At 38.4% G+C, this 25,690-nt stretch overlaps 1 protein-coding gene across 6 annotated transcripts in view; it reads left to right on the forward strand.

Moving 5' to 3' along the window:
• Positions 1–25,690, forward strand: part of LOC128143520 (inhibitor of growth protein 3) — a 193,841-nt gene that overhangs the window by 101,670 nt on the left and 66,481 nt on the right. For 3 of the 6 annotated variants that reach the window (XM_052790827.1, XM_052790825.1, XM_052790826.1), the window contains 10 exons: positions 628–770; positions 2,143–2,215; positions 3,825–3,992; positions 5,008–5,112; positions 6,013–6,182; positions 8,197–8,256; positions 11,904–11,968; positions 12,275–12,319; positions 14,208–14,394; positions 17,292–17,460. In XM_052790827.1, coding sequence (XP_052646787.1) covers positions 628–770; positions 2,143–2,215; positions 3,825–3,992; positions 5,008–5,112; positions 6,013–6,182; positions 8,197–8,256; positions 11,904–11,968; positions 12,275–12,319; positions 14,208–14,394; positions 17,292–17,460 — 1,185 coding nt within the window. Of the gene's footprint in view, positions 1–627; positions 771–2,142; positions 2,216–3,824; positions 3,993–5,007; positions 5,113–6,012; positions 6,183–8,196; positions 8,257–11,903; positions 11,969–12,274; positions 12,320–14,207; positions 14,395–17,291; positions 17,461–25,690 lie in introns of those variants that run through there. The other 3 variants (XM_052790828.1, XM_052790829.1, XM_052790830.1) reach the window with 3 other exon arrangements.

A 25,690-nucleotide genomic window follows, 5' to 3' on the forward strand; every position in this document is an offset into this window, starting at 1 on the left:
CTCTATCTGAAGTGATGAGATGGGTAAATTCACATGAGTGATGAAAGCAGCTGAGGACAGCGTTGTGCAGGCCAGTGAATATGCCACTGGGAGGATCCACGAGTCTAAAAACCTCAGGGTATGCAAGAGTGTAGTCAAAACACAGGCTGTGGAGGCTGGTCATTTTTTCAACATCTTTCTTCTATATTCTGTTTAAAGCTTGTTAACCCAGGGTAAGGATTTATAGTCAAGGTCAAGTGGGATAGCCCTTGGCACAGTACGTCAACAAGAGAAAAGGCTTTTACTTTGAGTGTGCTATTACCTACTGCTGAAGAAATAAGTGTTTGTGGTTTCCATTGCCTAGAACCAGTTGATGGCAAAAGGTTTTATCTAAGTAAGCTTAGACTGTGAGCAATATTTTTTAAAACCATTAATACAGAGTTTGCTTCTGATATACTTGTTTGTAAACAGAAAGTCGTTCTGTACTAGTATGCTGTGTGGAGCTTTTCATGCCACTTTACTGTGCAAATGAATCAGAACTGAAGTTGGCATTCTAAGGCATTTTTTACTTCTACCAGCCTTTTAATTTATGATCTTAAGCACTGATTTACTGTAAATGTTCAAAAATGTATGTAATCTCTTTCACAGCTGCAAAGGTTTTTTGAGATATTCTTTAAAAGCAGTTCTCCCCAGCAAGCCTTCAACAACATGAAGGAAGCTATAAGCAAACTTCTGCTTATAACGGAGGTCTTCAGTGAATCATCTGCCTCAGGATCAAATTCTTTCAATCAGTAAGTGACTTGCAGTGGTCATTGCTATGCTATTGTCAAGATAGCTCCTTAGAACAGAATAAAAATTGTAGAGGATACACAACTCCTAAACTAAAAAAATCCCCTCTATTTCATACTTCCTTATAAAGTGAGGACATGCTGCATTTACAGAGTAAGACTCTTCAATATCCACAGTGTTTCTGGTTTGTGAAAAGGTTATGATGAATACTTAGGACCAGATGCTGTGTCCTGATGGAGTGTTTCAGGCAGCACAAGTGAACAGAAATCACTCACAACTGGGCTAGTCCTGACATATATAAAGCTGTATTTCCCTTCAGTGAGCCTTCTGTCATATGTCAAACATTTAATGTTAGAGTAGCCCAGATGGTTCAGAGCTGGCAGTGGCAGGCAATCTGAACAAGAGGCACTGTAGAATACTTTATGAAATGTACCTTATGGAATATACCTAGGCAGCAACAGTCACATTTCTGTGGGTGTTAAATCATTGTAATCACTTCTATTAGAGTGTTACAGTTCTTACACATAAATCAACCTTTATTATGTAATATTTTTATTAATTAAAATTAATATTTGTTCTATATATGTTATGTCACATCCCTGACATTTTTATGACAAATACTAAATAAGTTACTATTTATTACTTTTATATGTTTTATAAAGCTATGTGAGAACCCAGGTGTTTTAGTAGCAGTAATATAAAGCTCATTATTTGGCTTATACAAGTTGGGAATAAAACTTACATTGTGAGTGGAGAGGGTAGTGAGGAGGGGAGGAGTGTAATGGGATAGAGCTATTTTGACAGTGGTCCAAACTCTAACAATTTTTTACCAATGGATATCTCTTGTTTACATAACCCAAGACTTGCTTAGAGCTCCTGGCCCATGCCTTCAAACATCCCATAGCTGCAGCACAATTCTTTGGCTTCAGTGGTTTTGCCATCTATTGCCCTCCAAATGTCTTCAAAGATTTGCAGGACCTCATTCTCATAAAAAGGCATTTCCTCCTCCATTCACGTCCCTCACTGGTTTAAAAGTCAACCATATAAATACACTTTAATACAGCACTGTTTTCATCAGCTCACAATCTGACTCCACCTATGTTTAATGCTGCTGGCTCTTAGAAATTTTATTTAGTCTATATTGCATGCTGACTCTTGACTTATGTGTGTCTGTTCTTCTGTGTCCTCTGGACCTGTGTGTATGTCATTGTAGCATATATAGGGACATGGTTTAGTGGTGGACTCGACAGTGTTAGGTTTATGGTTGGACTTGATGATCTTAAAGGTCTTTTCCAACCTAAATGATTCTATGATTCTGTATTTCACAACAGTACCTAACCTCACTGAATTGATTCCTGTTATATTGTATTTCAGATGCAGCCAATGTTTTCAAATGCTAACTTTTGACATTGGATTCAGCACCTCCATATACCCAGTAGTTCTTGAGGTGAGAAAATTACACAAATTACTGCTTGACCCAAAAAACTTATACCAAAAAGAACACAGCAAGGAACCCTCTTTGATAGGTACCCTCAAATCTCTGAGAAATGTAGAAATACATTAATATTAATTTTGCCTGGAAGTGCAGAGTTGTTGTGGGAGAAACCAGTTTTTAAGGGACAGAGTTCCTGTGATAAAGTTCACCACACCATCGAAGTGTGCAAACCTTTCAGTTTTAGCACTAAAGGACTATCAACCCAACTGAATATCAGCGAAACAAAATCCATAGGAAGCATTGTGTGAAAGTAGAGGTAGGTATTTACTGTGCCAGCACGAAGATGAAGGGAAGAAGTTAAAACACCACAATCAGCTTTTAATACAAACTAAAGTTCTCCATGAATTGTATCGTACTTTTTCAGTCCATGACCTGCTTTGATGTCTACTGTGCTGCCTTCTTCCTTAATGGTTCTCAAGGACTGCAAAACCAGAGAAATGTGACCTGTGGCATAAACTCCCTGTGCCAATTTTGTACCACTCCTGCCTCAGAACAGCCTGGCCAGAAACAAAAATTGTACTGCTTTCCAGCTGCTTCTCATTATCTCAGTATATATATATGAATATGTATATACCTAGGTATATAAAATCTTTGTCCATATTTATGGTACACAAAAGGCAAAAAGAGTTAGTAAATAGATCTTGGGAAATTGCAGAACACTTTTAAAATTCATCCTCAGTTAAAATCTGTTCATTTCTAGTAATAACAGGGCAGTCAATCTCTCCATCCTTCACAAAAAAAAAGATCCTTGAAACACAAAGGAAAAACGGACATATGAAGGAAAGTTTGTACAATTTAAAAAATCCATGAAGACGATATCCTCATTAGTCTGACAAGACTTGTTTAGCTAGTATAAGAAATGTGACTTGTCCTAACAATTTAATAACTGCATACCAAGCTGTAAAAAATTCTCCCAGGAGTTGCTTAAAAAACTTACCATAAAGCATAATGTTTACCTGCCTGTATAGAAGTCTCGACCATCAGCCATAATCCATGCAAATCAGTGGGGTTTAATAGTTTCTTATGAAAATACAAATTACTCTAAAAAATAACATTTGATAATTACTATGACATTTGACTTCTAATAGCATCCCTTGGAAACCGTAGTATGCACACACCCCATGCAGCTTGAAGTTATATTTGTGTTTGTGCTAAAATACTAATTTATTCATATTTTATAAACATGAGTTTATGCATTGTGTTTATATGTTGTAAAACTTACACTTTCATCTGTAGTAAAACCTAAATACCTGAGTTTTGCAAGAGTTATGTTAACATATAAGCTGACATTTTACTTTTTTAATCAAATTTCACATCAAACACATGAAAAAAAAAGCTCACATGAGAATGCAACATTGTGCTCTATCCACTGGAGGTCAGCAAACATTGTGGTGTGTAGTTCTGACAGAAAATGTGGTACAGCATTTGTTATATTATAATCCTGTCTATTTTATTAGTGTTGTTGTTATTTTTTTATAAATAGTTCCAGTTTGGTATATGTGGTTATAAGAAGACTGAACTTGATATTCAAATTATAAATTCTTATATTGTTTTCCAACAGGTGCATGAAAACTTTGATTTTCAAGATGAGGATGAAGCAAATATTCAGGGCCAAACTTTCAAAGAATTTCTTCTTGAAGATACTTTTAAATTTCTTTTATCTAATGTGTCCTCAACATCCAGTTTCATAGAAGCTTTACAAAAAATATATGGATCAGCTGTGAGCAAGGTAGTTCATTCTACCTTTTTCTTATTATTAACTATCTGAAAATATTTCATTCTAAATTGTATGCCTTTGTGAAATTGTAGGTGCCAAATTATAGAATGAAGGATTTATTTAATCAAAACTATCTGTTACTGAATTCTGGGGAATAAAACTGTAATTATATTAAACAATTGAATTTTCTTTTATAAAAATTCCACTCTCAAATTATGTCATTCCCCAAAGTACAGGACTTTAAAGATATATTTAAAACTTTAACAGTTAAACTAATTTCCCTACCATTTTTTAAATGGTCTTTTTTAATATACAGGTTTGTGTGTTTTCATAAACCTAGAATTGATTAGCTCAGATAAGTAGATTCATGAGGATCAGAATTAAATTTTGTTTCCTACAACTTTGTGTCTTATTCTGAATGCAGGATCCAATTAAATTTTTTTGCATTTATAGGATCTGTATAAAGTTTGCATCACTAGTAAAAACTATTTCTGACAAGCTGGGATCTCCTTTAGCAGTATTTCTCTCAGTTTGGGCACTTTTAAGGGTGCATTTCTGAGCACCCCCCTGCCTTCAAGGCTTACAGGGTCTAAATTATCCATGTGACTTCTGACCCTCAGATAGGTGTGACTAAAACAGGGTCATGGGTTCTAAATTTATGACAGGCTAAAGTAGGAAGCTGCAGACATATGCACATGTGTGATACAATTACCTAAGTCTGTGTTCTGTAGGAGACCAGACCACATTTCAAACTGTCCACTTCACTGTCTATACTTCATGCAGTGTCTTCCCATGGTAGTTTATATGGGTACTTTTCTACACAAAGCTAATGCACAGTCTACTTTATTCTAGACTGAGAAACGGGAAGAGCTATCAAGGAGCTGGCTTGACATGACTTTGGATGAGGTTAGGGCAAGTTGAGAGCTGCTGTGACTTGTTCCTTTGATCACCAAAGGGATTGGGGTCTAATGAAAGCACACTGCTTTCCATGTGATTTCACCAGACTATGCTGCCCTTTCCTTCATAGGATGGAAGTTACCACAGAGAAGATGAGCAATGTTTGTCTTTAGAAGAGATAAATTCAGTGATTACTTTCATAAAGGAGCTGAAGAGTCTTGGACAATTTGAGCTGGTAAAATAAACAGGGTTTTGTTGCATTGGATATATATTTTATGTAAACCTCTTAACATTTCTCCTTCATTACCATTCTTTGCTGTCTCTGGCACATGTATTAGGCTGGATGGACAGGGAAGCAGGAAGGTAGAGGTTATGCTGATTTATTTTGGAGGATTTGGGGAATTTAAATTAAAAAACATAAGAAAATAAAACAGAGGATTTTAGTTGAGGATTCATTGAAAAGAACAGTTAAAGCAGAAACAGAGACCAGAAGACAGAGTGAAAGGAAAAGGAAGAAAATTATTTAAATGACTGAGTTGGTAAGAAAATAGAATCATAGTGAAGCAAAGCAGGTTTGAATGGAAGAACTGGAGACAGTACAACACTGAGATCATGACCAGAGAATAGATATAGATGAAAAAGTGGCAAAAAAAGCAGGTGGAATATGTAATACGTCTTCTTCACACTTCAACTGAGTCCATTCTTGGAGAAGAATAGAGATGGAGAAATAACAGTGTCTGTGAATAGGCATGCCAGTTAATGAGGGAAATGATGAGTATCGGGGAAATAAAAGATCTGCAACTGGATCTGTTGTTCAGAGTCTGCATGATATCAGGATTTCTTCTAGATCTTCTGGATATGAGTATCAGGATGGGAGACTGATGCGCCTTTCTGAAGAGGTATTGAGTTGAATAGATCTGGAAGTCAAATCAGAGGCAAAGGAGTTAGACTTCCATGTCAGTACTAGTAATCCTGATTTGCAAGGCTGGGCAAGACAGTCACTTTCTACACATGTGGGAAAGAGCATTAATATATATCCATCCATGTGCTATATACACTGTCTTCTAAGTATTTCTCACTTTGCATTTTACAAATATTCTAACGTGTAGTCTCTAATCAACGTCTCTCTTTTCAGCTTTTCCCTTCTGCTGCACCCAAGATTCAAACTTTACTGCGTGACCTTTATCACATGGTAGACCCAATGAGGCGGCTTGGTTCAGTCCTGACTGTGCATTTGTTGCTCTCCAGTTTACTTGAACAATTCCAGTTCATGACTGAAGAGGCACATACAAATCTTTCAGAATGGTAAGATACTTATTATGTGATATGTTGAGGGTAGTTTCTCAAATTATATTAATTGCTGTAGCTCCAGTGAGCATCATAAAACTTAATCCTTCAGTAGATGTAGGTGGACTCAAAACACTTGAGATGAAGGTCTATCATCCCATCACAGAGCATTGTCAGCCATTCTGCCATTAGAGATGTAGCTAGGTTTCTACATAGGACAGTTTTGTCCCTTTGCTTCTCTTTCTAATATGGAGGACTTTGGGTTAAAAAATTAATTGGAGCTACAGTAAATTTTTTTCTAAGAAATATGAAGTAAATTAGGTATGTTGTTTCTGAACAACTGTAAACTCAAAATTAGGAGTGCTTACCAGGGTTAAGACTGTCTTTTAATTTGTTCACCAATTAAAAGCAAAACCGTAAAGAAAATATAAAATTTCAGGTGAAGATTTTTCCAAAAGCGACTAATAATTTTGAGTGGCTCTAGATTTTCTGTCCAACAAGAGACAGGTCAAAGAGCATAACACTCTGAGAACCTCATTTTAACTCGTTTTGAAAAGCTGGAAAAATATGGTCATGACAAGGTTAGATCCACTGAGCTTCTGGTAAGAAATTTTCACTTTCGTAAGGAGGGAGGGAGGGAGGAAGGGAGGGAAAAAAAAGAGAGAGTAAGGAATGAATGGAGGGAAGGAGAAAAGTTGTGGTATGCTATATGTTTAGTATAAGATTTGTAAAAATGTGTTTTCTGTGCTCATTCTCTCTTGGCTAATGACATTTCATATACATGTATGCCATACTTCTTTACCAACTACAGGCATATATGATTTTGCAAACAAGGGCTTTGGAACAGAGGCACATCAGACAATGTGTGTTCTCCGTTCCACTGAGTCTCAAGTTAATGTGCGAATGACATTATTTTGTACATGTTGCTTGGAGAATGCCATAGTGACTATATAAGGCGTGTGTAAGATTTCTTAAGTTTTAATTTTGTTCCTCATTGAATTGGGTGTGGCTTTCAGCAAGTCAATAGTCAACTGTATCTTTGGTTGCTTATCTATAAAGTGGAGCTTTTGCTTTACCACCATGCTAGGTAACTGTTTATTAGTGTTTTGAAAATACACAGTTCCATGAATGTGCTAAGTGTTGTTGTTACTGCCGGCCACTCCATGAAGAGTAACTGAAAGATGCAGCTGCTTGCATTCATGTATAAGCCCTTGCCCTTTTGCCAAAATATTTAGGTTTGCATATCAAAGCATACCAACCTTTAGCAGCTTTCTGTTCTAATCTAAGCTGTGCCACTCACTCACTTTGAGCAAGCCCCTTGGCCTCTTTTTTTTCTTCAAGCTGAACATTATTGTATGTGTATAAAAACGTAGAAGTACCATGACCTTTCTCCAGGGCATAGGCCAGTCTGCTTCTTTGCACTGTATTTTTCTGCAATGGCTAAGCTAATAATGCCATTCTTTTCATTCATTGTATAAAAAACCATGTGTTTTGACATTGCTAAATCGCAATCTTCCACTCCTATAGCTAAATGCATGTGATGGTGATGCATGTGTCAGATATGCATGTAATTATACTTAATTGCAAGGAAGAAAGAGCTTAGTAGAGCTTACTCCCCAAATAACTCAGGTATGCATTCTCCTTGAGCTTTGATTAATCTTTTTCGAGATTCCCAGCTTTGATGAGTTTGTATATCAGAACACTTTCCCTGAATTTCTTCAGCTAAGGCCAGGTTGTTCAGTTGATTTATTTAACAGTTCTTATTTCTCTGACTATGCAAACTTGGTATTTTCATTTACAAAATCCAGTGATTTGCATAGCTGACTGTCCAACAAGACAATATACTTATGGGAGAAATAATGACTTCTGACTTGGGTCTACTGCAGTTACTCTGTTCACTGATCATGAATTCATAGGATGGAGACAGGATTTAAAGAAGTTTCCTTGTCTACTTTTCTTAACCCATTTCATCTACATGACTAGTATTAAAACTTTAAATGGTATTAGTGAACTCTATGAATTCCTTCCACAGGAGAAACAAGAAGAACTCTAGAAACTCATCTCAAACTATAATGAAATCGTTACAGCCTAGGTGAGAATGACCATCTCAGATGTATTGGTATAACATATGACAAAGTTCTTTGAAAGTGATGGAGTGGTACTACCTAATATGTGCACTGAAATAAATTTTATGCATTGTTTGTGCACTGTTTTTCAACTCTAAGCAGTTTCAACTTGTGATATGACTAAGACGTACATCATTACTGTCTTTTAGTATAGGGGCTATGAACTACCATGGCAAGTATGTTTGGCTGTATCAGACAGCAGGGTAGCATGGGGGAATCAGGTTAGTAAGAAAAGCTAATCCTTCTGTATTTGCATAAGACAAAAGCCTAAGCAGGTCAACAAAGTTGCAAATGCTTTTATGAAATCAACTGATATATTTGGGAAAGTGTTACTAGGTTCCCATATGCAAGCCCTTTTTCAGGTCAAAATAGAAGCAGCATCCCTCAAACTGAATTTGTGTTGAAAATAATTTCTTGGAGTTTAACTTGGTCATGTTCATCACCTGGGCAGTTTGAGAAACAAACATGTTTCGGACTATAGGGCAGAAGAAGACAACAGCAAGGAAGTCTGGATAAGATCACTGATTTGCAATGGGAGGAATGAGAGACAGAGGGAAGGAGAGAGGCAGTTGGGATTAAGTGGCAGGAAATCAATCCCACTCTTGAGTCTGCAATTCTATGTTTCTTTTTTGAAGATCAGCACAAGATGCTTTCATTGGTGAACCAAATGCCCTCATAGAAACTCTGTGACTGAAGCCAAGCAAACACTACAAAACAGAGAGCTCACACTGCTGGTTCATCAAACAGAAAAGAATTGCTAGGGATCATGTCTCACAAAATTACCTCCAGTGTCTCCTCATTTTCAAGAAAGACCTACAAAACATCATCTAAAGAAATAAAATTCATCTCTGCTGAACACTAAAATATGGTCTCAATTTTTACTTTATAACCCATTAAAAATTGCACCACCCACAACTAACACATTCACTGGAGGCCCCAGAAGTGACTAGATTTTTTCCTTTTTATATTTTAATCTTATGAAAGGTATTATCTATTTCTACACATCCTTCATTGCTTATCTCTCTGATTGCTTAGACCACCAGAGCTACATTACTATTGCTGCTGTCAATCCTTTAGTTTTCTTGTTTGCTGAATCAGATAGGTTCCTAAAGCACAGGTTCACTGTCAATAGTTTGTGATGTACACAGCAGGGATCTTTCAGAAGGTACATTCACAAGCATGCACTCACCTAGGGTACCTGACATACTTTCATTAGTTTCATTAGAACTAATTGCAAAGTGTGTAGGCAAGGCACACATCTGTGCTTGATACCTTCTCCAAGATACTAAGTAAATAAGAGGCCACTCATACAGATGAAGGTCCCTTCTTGAGTAACAGCGTGTGAAGGAAAGGACTCTGCAGAGTCCAGGATCTCAGCTGCTCCCTGCCTGAAGAAGAGCTTCATAACTGCGTCGTTCCTCAGTCTGCTGATTGCAAGGAGCTTGGACAAAGGAAAACTTAATGGTGCTGATGATTAAAAAGCCCAGTCTTCAGCAGAGATAAATCACAGAATCATAGAATCATTTAGGTTGGAAAGGACCTTTAAGATCATCGAGTCCAACCGTTAACCTAACACTGCCAAGCCCACCACTAAACCTCATCCCTAAGCGCCACATCTACACGTCTTTTAAATACCTCCAGGGACGGTGACTCAACCACTTCCCTGGGCAGCCTGTTCCAATGCTTGACAACCCTTTTGGTCAAGAAATGTTTCCTAATATCCAATCTAAACCTCACCTGGTGCAACTTGAGGCCATTTCCTCTTGTCCTATCACTTGATACCTGGGAGAAGAGACTGGCACCCACCTCACTACAGCCTCCTTTCAGGTAGTTGTAGAGAGCGATAAGGTCTCCTTTCAGCCTCCTTTTCTCCAGGCTAAACAGCCCCAGTTCCCTCAGACACTCCTCATAAGACTTGTTCTCCAGACCCTTCACCAGCTTCGTTGCCCTTCTGTGGACACGCTCCAGCACCTCAATGTCTTTCCTGTAGTGCGGGGCCCAAAACTGAACACAGTATTCGAGATGCAGTCTCACCAGTGCCAAGTACAGGGGGATGATCACTTCCCTTGTCCTGCTGGCCACACTGTAATCTGATTAACTTTCTGTAATGTCATTACTAAATGTTACATTTTGATACCCTGCTGAAATTAGATAGAGTTATTATATGTCTCATAATGTTGTCTGATGATAATTACAATCACTTTACAGAGTTGACACGTACTGGTCATGCCCTTCCTTTGGGAGCTGGCGCCTTGCAGTGGTCGTGGCTGCCACACTCCTGAGGTGTCCTCTGGTTAAACCAAAGTCTGGCATTTTGTAGAGTTAAGACATCCTGTTTTCACCTTAAAATAGGGTTTGGGTCTGGGCAATCAAAAAGGAACAGCGGAGAGAAAAAATGTATTTGACAGGTGTTAGCCATTACCTCCTTGGCAAGCAGAAAGAGGGGTGCAAAATGACTTATAACTTGGAAAACAAACTCTAATAGTTTGTTAAGTACTTCCTTTGAAGTAAGTTATGAATGTGCATGAAATTAGGGTGGTGTCTAGACACTGAAATCTCAGAACTACATTTTCATGAGCACACAGAGACACACAGATCTGCCAGCTGCTTCTTTCCTTATCACAATGAGATAATGCAGAAATCTCTGTTTTATTATTGGACAGTTTACCTTTTACTATGATTGACCTCAGTATTGCTTTCAGCAGCTCCTGTTGAAACGTTAGTGATGGCTGATTGCACAGAACAATATTGCCACCTCCCTTCCTTGGCACAGACAGTGACTTTGTGTCTTTCAAAATCCAAACTGAATGGGCAGCAGTATCTGGGAAGAAGCTGCTTTATGAGAATTTCTATGGAAAACACCGGGAGGAAAACATGTGAAAGCTTCAAGAAACACTAATGGATCTCTGAAAATGTCTTATCAGCCAGAGGTCCAGTACATGGATTGGAGAGATGCCTACTGCCTTTCTTCTACTATGCTCCCAAAATGCTATATGAAAGAAAAAATCTGTGGAGTTAGCAGTATGGGCACCACTAACATGTTAATGAATTGTTGCAATTGACTTGTTTTTTTCACTGAGGATTTATATATATATACTCTGGATGTTGATCATGTGATTTGTTTTAAATTAGCAAACAAGTCAAAACACACAGATGTTCCACTGTATGAGTTCATGCTAACTTCAGTACAGATATTCCCCTTGACACAGGCCTTCATTTATATTTAATTCTTTTTGAGCAAAGACTAACTTTAACCTCAAATATATACAAAAAAAGCATCATACAAACAGTTAAGATATATGGTTCGGGTCATTTTATTCTTAGCTATATCCACTCTTCCTTTTCCCAGCAACTCAACTATGTTTTGAAATTTATTTCTGGTTTCCTTTTTTCATGCCAAATGTTACCATTTGTTATGGAATGCATGTTTTCTGTCACGTTCATTCAGGTAATATTGCTAATGCTGGGAACAAGAATCCAGAAGGTTCAACTTTCCATGGAGAATATTAAAATACCATGTGCCCTGGGTTGCCATATGGAAATTTTTGAAAAATGTTCCATGGTTTCTGTTCCTTCCATTCACACAGAAATATGTCTGCTATTGAATTGACAGGAATTCTCAAAAAAATGCAAGTCCTAAGCAGAATGTGCCTTCTGGCTTCAGGAAGAATCATGAAGGTAAGGGATCAGAGTAAGATCTCTTATATATGCTATGTTTTTCGTATTTGTACTGCTTCTGATAACATGTATGATTTAGATTACATTGTTTTGCATTCCAGCAGGAAGGTCTTAGCTTACTACATATAAAAGACCAGTTCCTTCCTTATCTGAGCAGTGTTCATGAGCCTAAAGCAAAGGTCTCACACTGAAAAGAATAAAAAGACACTGTATTTTTTAAAATTAACAATGAGAGTTCCTTCTCCTATAGGATTGTGAATCAGGCTGAGAGCAGAAAATTATTAATTGTTTCTGTTTATCTTTCAGCATTGCATTATTCCAGTAAGACTAAAGAAAGACAATGCAGTTATGGTAAGTCAAGGTCTTTCTAGACCACTAAGGAGGAAGAAGAGTGATTACTTGAACAAATTTCTTGCGTTTTTCTGCATAACCTTTCAGTGAATGGAGTGCCTGGGGGCCGTTATGTAAAAAAAAAAGGATTTTTAAGTAGCAACAATGTTTATGAATCACTCAATAATGGGGCTATTATGTTAAATAAGCCTCAAGCACAAAGTTAAACATTGCTATGCATGCATATTAATATGAGTATTCCAGCACTCATTGATCCCTTGCAGCGCTTCAATAGACTTTTGCCCCTTATTTCCAAGAACTTTAGCATACATTTGTTCTTGTGGCATAACCTTTAAACTTGTATGGAGTTTAATCAGCCTTGTACAAGGTTAGACTTCAGCTCAATGGTGGTGTTTTAAAGAGCCGCTTAAGAGATGAAGAGTTTTTCTAAAATATCTGCTTGTACGAATATTTAAAGTATATGTAAAGATATATAAAGATTTAAAGTATATTTGGTTTTGGTGGGAGCAATGCTTTCTGCTGCCTTCCTCATTGACACATTATCTGAGGGGTCGCTTTATAAATGTGAAACAATTGCTCTGTGGCAGAAAGGCTTTTCTACCCATTGAGCCTCATTTCACATCTTACTGATCTCATGGTGCCTCCAGGAACTCCTCTGTGTCAGTCAGAGGTCAGAAGTGATCCTGGGTTGGCTGACTGGCATCACTATTCCGACTGCGTGATATTTGATTTTGAAAATAGCTCAATTCATTTTATTTTGAATTCTTCCTCATTTTTAAGCTAGTTGTGAGACAGTCTTTCTAGGTAAGGCATACAGGATCTGGAGAACTGTTTATACTCATCTGTAGGATTTTTTTAAATACCTTCTGTGTGTCAACTTATAAGCCTCTACTCCCCTACAAATCTAGCCCAAATTCTGCTCTTCCACTGGAATAACTTCTTTATATTTTAATCCATGCAAGAGAGTGCTGAAATTGCCCTGGTTTGTTTCTCAAGGCAGATATTTTGAGGTAGAAAAGGCCCACATAGAACTGCTTGCATCCTTTATGACCCTTTTAAGCCATGGTTTAAGCCACAAGATTTTTCAGATATTATATTAGAAGAGTTTCCTGGCTGGAGTGTTTTCTGAAGTACCTAGTTTTAAACACATACTAGAGATTATATGTGGAAAGCAAGTTTTGAATATGTAATTATACTGTAAATCTGAATCCAATAGGTTGGATTAAAATATTTGTCATAAGTGGGTTGCCAGCAAATAATTATTCTCATGAGTCATTTGGCAAACACTACAAAATAAAGGATACATTTGAGCAAATAGGATTTGGTTGTGGAGATTTCATATACAGGGAAGGAGCTGGAATTTGTTGATTTAGGAATTTTAATAAAACATTCTTCCAGCTGTACTGCAAATGACCCCATGGGTCTAGATATCTCCATGTGACTTGTTCTTATGAACAGTAAGAGTATGTCTAACTTATTTTGATTTTTATTGGCAATTACACATGTACATAAACCCTGTTCACGGGCTGGTACCTAAGTAGGTTATGAATTTTGGCCTAACTCTTCTTTAAGTTTCAGTTAACTAGCTGGAGACAGGATCTCCCAGACCTAATCCTTGCATTTTCAAAGGCTTACTCAGACTTCGAGTTTTGTGACTCTGACTAGAGTCATTGGGCACTGAATGATTAAAATCCCTTCAGGGTCTAAAAATTTCTCTCAAGTGCCAATACAAACTCCATTAAGACCTTGCAGCAGGATTATCAGTCTCAGAGTGACCAGGCATTAAAAATCTTGCCACTGTACATGTTATCAATCTGCCAGAAGTTGCATGTTACTTAAAAATGTTCATACATTTCACAGTTTTTTCTTTGATGCCTTCTTGGAACAGATAAAGATACCCTATCTCATATCAGGCAGATCTTCACCAGTCCACAGCTGGACTTGAATCCTCAGTTTAACCCAAAGATCAAAGAATACTACGCAGAAGTCCCATTCGACATGGTGACAGTGAAGATAGGAGCAGAACCATCTAACTGTCAATGCCGAGTACACCTTGATGAGAAGAAAGGGCCAAGGTATGAGTGAAAAAATATGAGATAAAAACTACAAGTGTACTTAACTTTGGAAATATGTCAGAATATTACAGAATTGTTTTGTGTTTCCAAAAGCACAGAATGCCTATATATTAGTCACAGGAAAGACAGAGAGAGTTCCAACACTCAGAAATTTGTATTTATTTGTCAGCATCCTGAAGGCAATGGTAATATGTTCTCAAGCCATAATTAACCCTAGCTTTACAGAGTGCACAGTTGCTAGCATCTCCCCCAGCTTCTCCAGTCATTGACAGCATCAAAGCTGGGTGGGAACAGACCATCGTTACACTGCACACAGTAGACAGCAAAGAATTTGAGCTTTCGTATCCAGGCCTTGATTCTGCACCGTGGCCTAAGCTAATGGCCCGCTGGGCTTGGTCCCTCAGCCAGCAGTCTGCTTACATGGGTCAGAGTAGAGCAGCTGCGAACAAACAAAGAAATAAGTTCAAGTTTACTCATTCAGAATGATCCATATTAGTCAGAATTATGTTATAAGGGATTGTCATAGAATCATAGAATCACTTAGGTTGGAAAAGGCCGTTAAGATCATCGAGTCCAACCGTTAGCCTGACACTGCCAAGCCCACCACTAAACCTCATCCCTAAGCACCACATCTACACGTCTTTTAAGTACCTCCAGGGATGGTGACTCAACCACTTCCCTGGGCAGCCTGTTCCAGTGCTTGACAACCCTTTTGGTAAGAAATTTTTCCTAATATCCGATCTAAACCTCCCCTGGCACAACTTGAGGCCATTTCCTCTTGTCCTATCACTTGATACCTGGGAGAAGAGACTGGCACCCACCTCACTACAGCCTCCTTTCAGGTAGTTGTAGAGAGCGATAAGGTCTCCTTTCAGCCTCCTTTTCTCCAGGCTAAACAGCCCCAGTTCCCTCAGACACTCCTCATAAGACTTGTTCTCCAGACCCTTCACCAGCTTCGTTGCCCTTCTGTGGACACACTCCAGCACCTCAATGTCTTTCCTGTAGTGAGGGGCCCAAAACTGAACACAGTATTCGAGATGCAGTCTCACCAGTGCCAAGTACAGGGGGACGATCACTTCCCTGCTGCTGCTGGCCACACTATTTCTGATACAAGCCAGGATGCCGTTGGCCACCTTGGCCACCTGGGCGCACTGCTGGCTCGTATTCAGCTGGCTGTCGACCAACACCCCCAGGTCTTTTTCTGCCAGGCAGCTTTCCAGCCACTCTTCCCCAAGCCTGTAGCGCTGCATGGGGTTGTTGTGACCCAAGTGCAGGACCCAGCACTGAGCCTTGTTGAACCTCATACAGTTAGCCTCAACCCATCAATCCAGCCTGGCCAGATCCCTCTGTAGAGCCTACCCTCAAGCAGATCAACATTCCTGCTTGATCTCCTCATCCAGACTATTGATAAAGAGCTTAAACAAAACTGGCCCCAATACTGAGCCCTGGGGAACACCACTTGTGACCGGCTGCCAAATGGATTTAACTCCATTCACCACTACTCTTTGAGCCTGGCCATCCAGCCATTTTTTTACCCAGCAAAGCATACGCCCGTCCAAGTCATAAGCAGCCAGTTTCTTCAGGAGAATGCTGTGGGAAATGGTGTCAAAGGCTTTACTAAAGCCTAGGTAGACAATATCTACAGCCTTTCCTTCATCCGCTAAATGGGTTGTCTTGTCATCAGCAAAAGTCCCAGCTTATCTGATTTTACAGAGAAGCATAAATCTGGATGATAAGGGAGAGAGCAAAGTCATCGCTAAACGTCAGGTTTGAGCATTGACCCACAATCATTCATGATTGATTACTACTATGATCCCTGGCACAGTTTTGGCTTTCCCAACCAGCTCTCTCACAGACAGCAGCACGTGCCAGGGACAATCCCAATAGGCATTTTGGGTATGACCTGTTTTGGGATGTTGGGAGGGACAAAAAGTGTTTATTTATCTGGGTCAGGTACCTCAGAACCAGAGAACCGGACTATTTACATACTAGCCATTAGTGAGTGGATAAAAGGGAGAGCAGGGACAATGATTTGCTTGGGAGGAAGAATCCTCAACCATTACAGAGCTAGCTTTTCTTCATGGCATGAAGTGCCTATGAAACACACCATCTTTTGACTGACTGTGAAGCAGATGCTCTGACCTAGAATGTCTGCTAATAACCAGACAGTCTGTACAGTTGTTACTGATCTAATGGCTAATATGCTTCCTATATTTTCAATAAGAAATTAGTCTTCATTTATCATTTCAAAAGAAGCTCCCATAAAATTCTTCCACCCAACTTTTTAATGTTTTAATGTTAAGCACCTTGGCAGTCAACATGGATACATGCGAAAAACTTAAGAGATTTCTTCCTTGTAAAAGAAAAAAAGAATAGCAATATGTCCTTTACACTGAAAAGAAAAAGCCCTGGATGTGCAGGTTGTGTGTCTTTCAACATTTCTCATTTCCCAGCCAAGGGAAGAAGAGCACAGTCCAGCTTTGCTCATCTGTCACTCTGAGCACTTTGTCTGGGACTCCATCACATTTGGCTAGTGGATGATTTCAACGGCTAGCTGACAACTCTGATCTTATTTGTCTCCCTGCTGACTTCTCTGCGAACTTGGACCTGCCAGAAATTATTGTCCCTAGTGGCTTCATTCACAGATTTTATTTCAGAATCGTTGCCACTGCCACTGAAGCAGTTTTCACTAAGTTTCACTATTCAGTATTTTGTCTTCCTGAAAGAATTGTAAATCTTATTTTACCCTGTTTTTTATTTAAAATCATATATTTTGTAAGAGAAAGAAAATGTTAGAAGCCTCAAGGAGCAAGTAAGGTTTAGCTGCCATAGATAAAGCGGCATAAGTCTTTGTTGCTTTCACATTTATTCCCCTTCTTTCCTGTTTTGCCTTGCAGCATTGCTAACTACCCCCTTGGCCTTGGATTGAACAAAGTAATCATTCTCGTAACAGATGATTCGCAGCCCAGCCCTCAGCTTGTGAGCAGCTACAAAATCACAATTTATCGAGAGGACCGCCCTAGTCTGCCTTTGTTTGATGACTATATGATATGTGGGTTTGTGCAGGTATTGTCTCTATATTCTTTTGCTATACAAATTAATAGTGAATTTAACTGTTTTCTGTTCATCCAGTGCTATAAATTAGGATACGTGGGCCAAAGCTGGTGTAGAGTCAGTTTTGGTGAGGTTAGAGTCTGAGTTCTAAATGCTATAATTGTATGAAATACAGCATTACACAATGTTTTGGATATAAAAAGTAAGTCCAGCATAAGTACGTGTTACAGTTACCATGTATTTGAGAGCTCCAGGTTAATTTATCCTTACTTTGGTCAGCCAAAACTTTACCCATCAGAGAGCTGTTGTTTGCTTGTGAGAAGACAGTCCCTCTGTACCACGCAGTGAACAGACTGCAGTTTTCAAGCATGAAAATCCTTTTACCAGGAAAGCTATTTATGATGACGGTCTGTTTATCAGTGTTTGAGACAAATGCTGCTAGATAATTTATGAATGAAAAGTGTTTATTCTAGAAGACCAACAAACACAATGGAAAAAACCCACTGATGATTCCAAGGGAAGGGATGATTGTCACTTACATCATATTTATCCAGATATAAGTTTGGGAATGCAAATAAATTACTCCTAACAAATAACAAACCTTAGGAAGCAGTGAGTCTCTTGAAGGAAAAGAAGGGTGAGAGTCTGCCTGACAGGGCTAAAAAGGGGCTGGGGAAGGGGAGCTTGGACTGAATTAGACAGAAAATTGGAAGAAAGATAATGAAAGAAAGGAACAGTGAAGCTTTCAGTTAGTGAAACTATGGTGATAATCATCGTAAGATAGAAAACCTGGGACACAGGCTGAAGCAGAGCTGTTTGGATTCCAAAGTTAGAGGACTAACTAAACATTGGTGCTTGATATGGTGGGCAAAGATAAGCCAGTCGATTCAAAGAGGGAGGTGACATGGTAAATCATAATCAAGGGCAGTGCTTTTGTCTATGGGATTTTAGGCAGATTAAAAGGTTTGGTAGGTTCATTCTAAATATTAGAGCATCCAGGAGGAATATGTTTCTCACAATTCTGCAACCAGAAAGCAGGATTTTCAAAACCATAGTGTTGAAACTGTCATCCATGTTCATGTCAAATGTCTAATCCTATCTTTATTTGTCTTCTTTATGCAGATCTTTATATATCAATATATCCTTTTCACAAAACCTGTTTCCCTTTTCTGGTTTCTTTCTATATACTGCAGAAGAGGGTGGGAGAAGACAGGCCATTTTATGTGATGGGACAGATCAAGAGGGATGTTTTTTTTCTTGTGGAAAAATGAGGACTGGGGCTTAAAACAGGAGCTGAAGAGATTATAAATGTTGATAGCAAATTGTATGTTGACAATAATTATCTCAATCTGCAAATCAGAACTGTCAGAGAAAATGTATGTAGTAGTCATAGCCTACTGACTGCTATCTGAATACCTGATTATGGTGCTGTCTGGCCCTTTCCCTGTTCTTTTTCTCTTCTTTTACACTTATCTTACAAGCTCAAAAGTTCAAGGACCATCTTCTTGCTCTTTGTACTGGCTCAGCACTAGATCTAGTAGTTGCTACGAGTAAAACAAATATGAATAAACACATATAATACCTAAGATTTCAGTTCAGGTGTACAGCGATTTGCCCGACACCTTAGATGTGAATTAGTATGAAAAGGAAAGCAACAATAGGTTGAGCTGGAGTTACATTACTAGGAGAACACAATGGCTAGAAAGATGTGAGGAAAGCTCCTCTAGTTGCCCAATTTGGGGCATGTATCTGGGTGTAGGAACAGGAATTCAACCTCATACACATCCTCCCACACTAGAGTTTACACTGTTGTTAATGTTTAATGATAGCATTTATGAGACTGAGTATGAACCTTTGAAGCACTGTGAAGGCAAAGAGATCTAGAATGATAAAAATGAAAAGTGTTTTAGAAGTTTCTTTTGATTGAGCTTGGTTTTCTGCTTATCTGTGAATAACTGCTCTCTAATTAATATAATTGTTCAGACCTAGGTAGGACTTCAGGAGTTCAGAATAAAAATGAGATGAAAAGCATTCTTGTGGTGTCTAATGAGGGCTGTGAAGATACAGTATGAGATTCTAAAACAACATTTTAAAAAAATATGTTAAAGGCAAACTTACCAGAGAGTGCATTTAGAAAACAGTCTGGAGCTGGAGATAGAAATGGCATTCTAAAACACTCAAAAGCCTGCATTTTTTTCCCTTTTCCCTATTTGCTAGAACAGAATTTATTGCCTTTTGCTTAGAGTGATGTTTTTTATCAATACAAAACTCAGGTCTTAAATAGCATCATTACATTCTGCTTTTCATACCAGAGAACATTATGCGCTCTTGCAGAGTGGGTTAATACACCCTGATCAATGGCATGAATGCTTGTTCTCTTAGTAACAAGACACCTGTTTTAGGAGCAAAAGGATAAATACAGCGTGAACTGATGGAGTCTCCTTTGGACACTTGACTAGGCACAACTGGGATCACACATGGGGAGAGAAAGGTCACTGACAGTGGTGTGGTCTTTCTCACAGAAGGCTTCAGTTAAAATTCTAATCCAGCAACTTTTTTTCCTGACTTTCTTTTATGTTTAATCCCATTAGGATATTCAGGTTTCACTGCAAGATGATACTATAAGGAAGGTTACAATAGAAAGACAGAGTGCGGGATGTTGTTTCCAGTCTTCTAATAATTCTCATGCAGTTGAATAATCCTGGATTAATTTCAAGGCTATTGAGTTAAGAAGTGTGTGGTTCCAAGCCTTGCAGCCCCTAAAAGGGGAAAAAATATTGTCCTTTCTACTTTTTGATAGCAGCTATAATATCCTCATTAAAACCAAATTAGTAGGGGATAAACTGTGGCATCACCATAGCACCTTCAGCAGCTTTGGTTGCTTTTCATTGTGTGTTCTGCATTCTGACAGTATTGCTTGGACTGCAAATGGAGAGGTTATTGGTTTGTGCTTTAACTTAATTTTGTGCAACTGTCGACAATATTCAAATTAAGTGTACTTGAGTGAAGTTGTGCCATTTCATTATCAGCTGTGAAGCTGTGATACCAAGATAGGCAGAATACAAAGCAAGCAGCAAAAATCAGTGAGCTTTTGAGACGGGGGTATCAGCATTACCCTCAAGTGAAAGATCCCAGACTATGTACATGCTGTCATAAAGGACAAAATATTTTATTCATTCTTGCACTGCCCATTATCCTTAAAATGCAAACAGATTTATCTATGCCTCACTTGAAATGTGTGGATGCTACCTCTTTGATTGTTAATCTCTGAGTAGTCACAATCATGGAAAGTAACTGGTGATGTGCTTAGGGAACCTTGTTTGACACTGTGAACTTTTGTACCTATAATGTCCTGCTGCCACAAGTTTGGGGGTTTTTGTTTGGTTTTTTTTATTTATTTATTATTTTAGTAATACACAGTTATTTTTTGGGGTTTGCTTTTGCATTGTGAGTAAGGGACAGCTAATATTATATTTTATAGCCACAGTGTGTATCATTCTCTTTGTCTGTGCATTTGCACAAAACATGAAAAAGTACTTTCCAGGATCAGTGCAATGCAATGGGCTGATGCTCTGGCTGTTCTACAGCTTTCTCAGGTCTGAGAGAACGGACTTACAGGAGAACAGCTTTAAAACCTTTCCTCATTTTTACAGAACACCTTATTCTTAAATACTATTTTCTCTTGTGTTTTTATAAACCCTTTTATCATATTCATTTCCTAGAGTCCAGATAGCATAAGAAGTCCAACAGAGCTGATAATGAGATACTGGTATAGCATTGCTGACTCTGTGACACCAAATGGCTGCAATGCAGCTGGCAACAAGGTGCCAGCAACAAGATGTTGATTTCTCTTTCTGTCTACTAAACTTCCATTGATGAAAAAGCAGTTAAGACCTAGGCCTAATATAATAACTATATTTAACTTTACTATAGTCTTTGAGGGTTAGAGATGAGAAAACCCTTTAGAAAGGAAGAAACATTTTAAAAAAAAAAAATCAAAGTAATTACATTTTTTTGTTATGCAAGATATGACAATACTTGTATTTTTTTCAGCTCAAGTTATAAATTTCCCATGGAAAATAAAATGCTTTTACTTCATTTTAAACTGTGTGCTATTACAGTTACAATGCCTTTCATACCAGACAGTACAAGTAAAAACTGTCAGTTATAGAAACATGAATTAATTCTTTGCCTACTGCTTTCATGCAAAGATTTTGAAGAACCTTGCAAATATTAAATAATGTCCATAAAATAGTAAGAAAGAAAAAAAGCTTAGGAGAGAAACAAAGAACTTGTCCTGTAGTAGGACAGGCTTGAAGCACATTAGTGCCTTCTGTATTTCCCATTAGCTCTGTTAGAGTCAGTGTGGCCCCCATTACAAACCACCCGTCTCTTCTGTCCTTAGGACATTGCAGATGCCATGTGCAGACTCTTAGGTTTTGCAGTGCTTGTTGTAGCAGCAGCTAACCTTCTTGGCAGTTCTGGGTTTGAGTGTCTTGCTTGAAAACACAAAGAAAGTGCACTTCTGGAACTGAATGTACAGCCTAATTATATCAGCAACCAGACTGTATCTATCTTATTTGCAAAATTAGCTTACTTCCCTTTCAGAGAATAAAAGAATATCAATTATAGGAGCAATCACGCATCTCATTCTTTAGTCTTCTCAGATCTAGAGCTGGTGAGAATTTTTTTCAGTGGCTTTGAATTTTTCAGAAAACAACAAAAAATGTCCCAAACTAAAAAAAAAAATTAGTTTGAGTCCATTTTTTTTTTCTCTTTCTGTTTTTTTAAAGCTTTCTGATTATGGAAAAGAGAATAAAAGCATATGCTTTCTTCAAAAGACAATGTTTTGATTCAAAGAGGGTTATTTGATTAAAAGAGATTAAAATTCAAAATGTATATTGGCATAACTGTTAAGTTAGAGATTTTAGCTATTGTGCAGTCCAGAATGCTAACTCTGTTTTCCAGGAGGGACTGGTTGGGACAAGCAAAAAGCCCACTCATTATTAGATCTGAAATACTCAAACCTATACTCTCAATTTTCTTCAGAAACACTGGTGAGAGCATAGTATGACAGCCATTTTTTCCAGGAGCAATGCCAACTTAAGCATCCCTTTCCCTGCCTGCAGCTACTCATGAACCAGATGGGAGAACTCTTTTTTTTTAAATGGACTAGTTTCTAGGATAAGGTTCCCAATCTCTCTATGTGAACACAAGGGAAGGGGTAGGTGCAGGGGCAGGAATGAGCAGCTGAGCACAGAAGAGTGGTAGTGGATGCTGCTTAAGGCAGCTTTTACTTTCTTCATGAAAGAAATTCACATTGAGATTGGGTTTAAAGCTCTTGCGAGTGAATAGTTACAGCTGTGTAGAAAAAAACAGAGACCTGGTTTTAAATGAACAGGAGCTTCATGTTCAGCAAGTGTAGAAGTGATTTATTGGTGAAAACACACAAAACACTAGAAGTACATTTGCATTGCTATTAATCTATTAAATAAAGCGTAAATTGTTTGGGGTTTTATGTGCCTGCAACCCACTCCCTGAGAAAGACAAAGCAGTGTTAACATAACCTTGAGGAGCAAATAGGTAGCAAACTGAATACATTGTTAAATTGGAGGCATTTCAGATGAAAGCCACAAAATGATTGGAGAGCTACTACAGAGAGACTGCTGTAAAAAGAAAGGTGAGGGTTTATATCTTCAACTGCTGTATGTCAACATGGTTCAATTAATTTCAGGGGAGCAATTCCAAATTGCCCTAATAGAGTACCTGTCCTGACAGAAACATATGGCTAAATTCTCTTCCATTATATATGACAGGTAATGTTAGTGAATCAATTCACTTGCATAAAACTGCTGAAATTGTTAGTAATTTTCCTAAATATTCATGGTCAAACAACAGCTCAGGAAAATGTAAAAACTGTTTGAAGGGGTTTTAAAGTATTTAAAGATCAAGGGATGTATAATCACCATTCACTGTAAGTATAAAGTGAACAGGCACCTAAATCTAATAACACAACTTGGTGCTTCTAAAAAGTATATTTGTGAGGATACAGAAGGTAGAGGTGTAAATAATAAATATGCTGAGCTAATTTGCAAGTAGAGGGTTAATTTCTGTGTGTATGTCAGAACAAAATGTTTTGTAGAGACAGCATATTCTGGCTTTGTCAACATCTATACCATTGGTGAGAGAAGGCTTGCCATGTTTTCTTAATTATAACAAAGACTTTTGTGATGATTTAAAGCATTGCTTTGTAGATGAGTCAGAGGAACAATTAACCATTGTGATGGATCTTCTTTACTTTTGTGCTGTTCTGTGCTGAACTCTTTTTGGCTCTCAGTATCAGAGATGTGGCTGTTAGGCTGGTATCTTGGTCAGCCAGTATCTGCTGCTTTAAGGAAAGGTCTCAAAAGCTCAGCAGAGCATAGATCTGTCCTGTGGGAGAATTAATGTAATGTTCTGGGTTTTCTCTAGAAATCAAACACTCACTTTTTTCACCTACACAGTTGACTTCATACATAGTCTGCACTATCATACGGGTTCTCATAATCACTGTTCACTGTCAGACATCTTCTGGGCTCTGAACAGGCCATAGAGAGAAAATGGGCACAACTAGGGCATAAGGTGGAAAGAACCAGCAAAATAATGAGTTTGGCTGTGCTTCTACTTAGGCGTTTCTTTCTCTAAGCATGGAATAAAAATTTGCTTTATGGTTTTATCCTGTATCTCCAGTAGGCTGTGCCTTACTAGGACCATCATCATACTCTCCAGCATTTTGGGGATGCCACGTTACAGAGCCCAAACTTTGGTGCTCAAGTCCATGTTTGGTCCAGCTGCCTGGAGAAAAGCATATAGTCTTCCAATTTACTGCATTTTACTTACACTCCTGATTTTATATTAGTTATGCTTAGTCTTCTCTATATAGCTAAGTTTCCTGTTTAACATGTGATGCAAGATTAATACCATATACCCTCCAGGAAGTGTCTCCAGAATTATCAGGCAGAGGCTGAAAAGAGCGGATGTTTCCATGCAGCAGCTAGATGTGTCATTATTATGATGCATTGTACACTGGAAATGGTGTGTTACAGAGATCACTGACAGATAACTTGCCACCAGTGCTTTGAGACAATCCATGTGAATGCTGATTCAGTGATTCAACAATTTTAAGCCAATAATGACTGAGATGACACCAACGAACTAATTTTGTTTATGATCATTAGCCAGAGGAAGTATTAGGTTGCTATAATAATTAGCCCCTGAAGAGACAGAATTTTTTAGGCAGCTTTCAGCCTTCATTTTTCCTATGCTCCCTTTCCTTGGGCAGCACTCTTGCAGTTAAGGACTTCTTAAATCAGGAGTGATATCACTCTTCATAACCACTGAACTTATTGACACCAGTTAGTGTTGTTTATAGCACCTCCTACCTCAGCAATGGAAAATGTAGTATCTCCTCCCCTTCCTTTCCCTCATCTGCATGTTTGCATTTAGCACAGTCTTACTAGGAACATCCCACCATCCTAGACACTCAGGTTATTTTGCTATTATGCTGCCATAGAAAAATGTCATTAGTATATCATTATGTGAGGAACAAAACCATAAAAGAGAAACCTCAACAACCTGGCAGAGCAATTCCATTTGTTTGTTGACGATGTTCTCCCCCTTCATACAATTACTGATGTCGTCCCATGGGTGTGCATGACACATTAAAGATACAGAAGATGAAGATCTGCCTGGGAACTAGCCAAGCAGAAACTCATAATTGCATGACTAAAAATGTTAAATTACGACTGGTATGATTGCAACTGGTGAACAAGATCTCACAGGTGCTGGTGGGGTGTGTGATTGGACATTTCAGCCTGACAGATGCTTCTTAATACCTGGTCCATAGGGTCCTGCAGGATGGGGAGATGCTGAGACAGATACAGTGCTGCGGATTCAGATCCTGTAGAAACAGTGCTATCTCTGAGCCCATCAAGGACTGCTAGTACAGACTGGACTAGACCCATTTTTTTCTGATTCCTTACCTTTAACCACAGGACTGAAATGTCTTTTTAAATAATAGCAGTAAACCATCGTGGGTGGCTGTGAAAGGAGACAGACCACAGTAAACGCTGGGTAGGCAATTCAGCTCCTGAGAGAACACTGTTCTCTGGAAAAGCTTATCAGAAAAGCTGTTTTTATATAATTCTTGTTAGCTATGGGGGTTTTGTTTGCTCTAGTTATCAGGCAGTCATCCCACATATTT

This window comes from Harpia harpyja, chromosome 6 (genome assembly GCF_026419915.1).
Source record: "Harpia harpyja isolate bHarHar1 chromosome 6, bHarHar1 primary haplotype, whole genome shotgun sequence".
NCBI lineage: Eukaryota > Metazoa > Chordata > Aves > Accipitriformes > Accipitridae > Harpia > Harpia harpyja.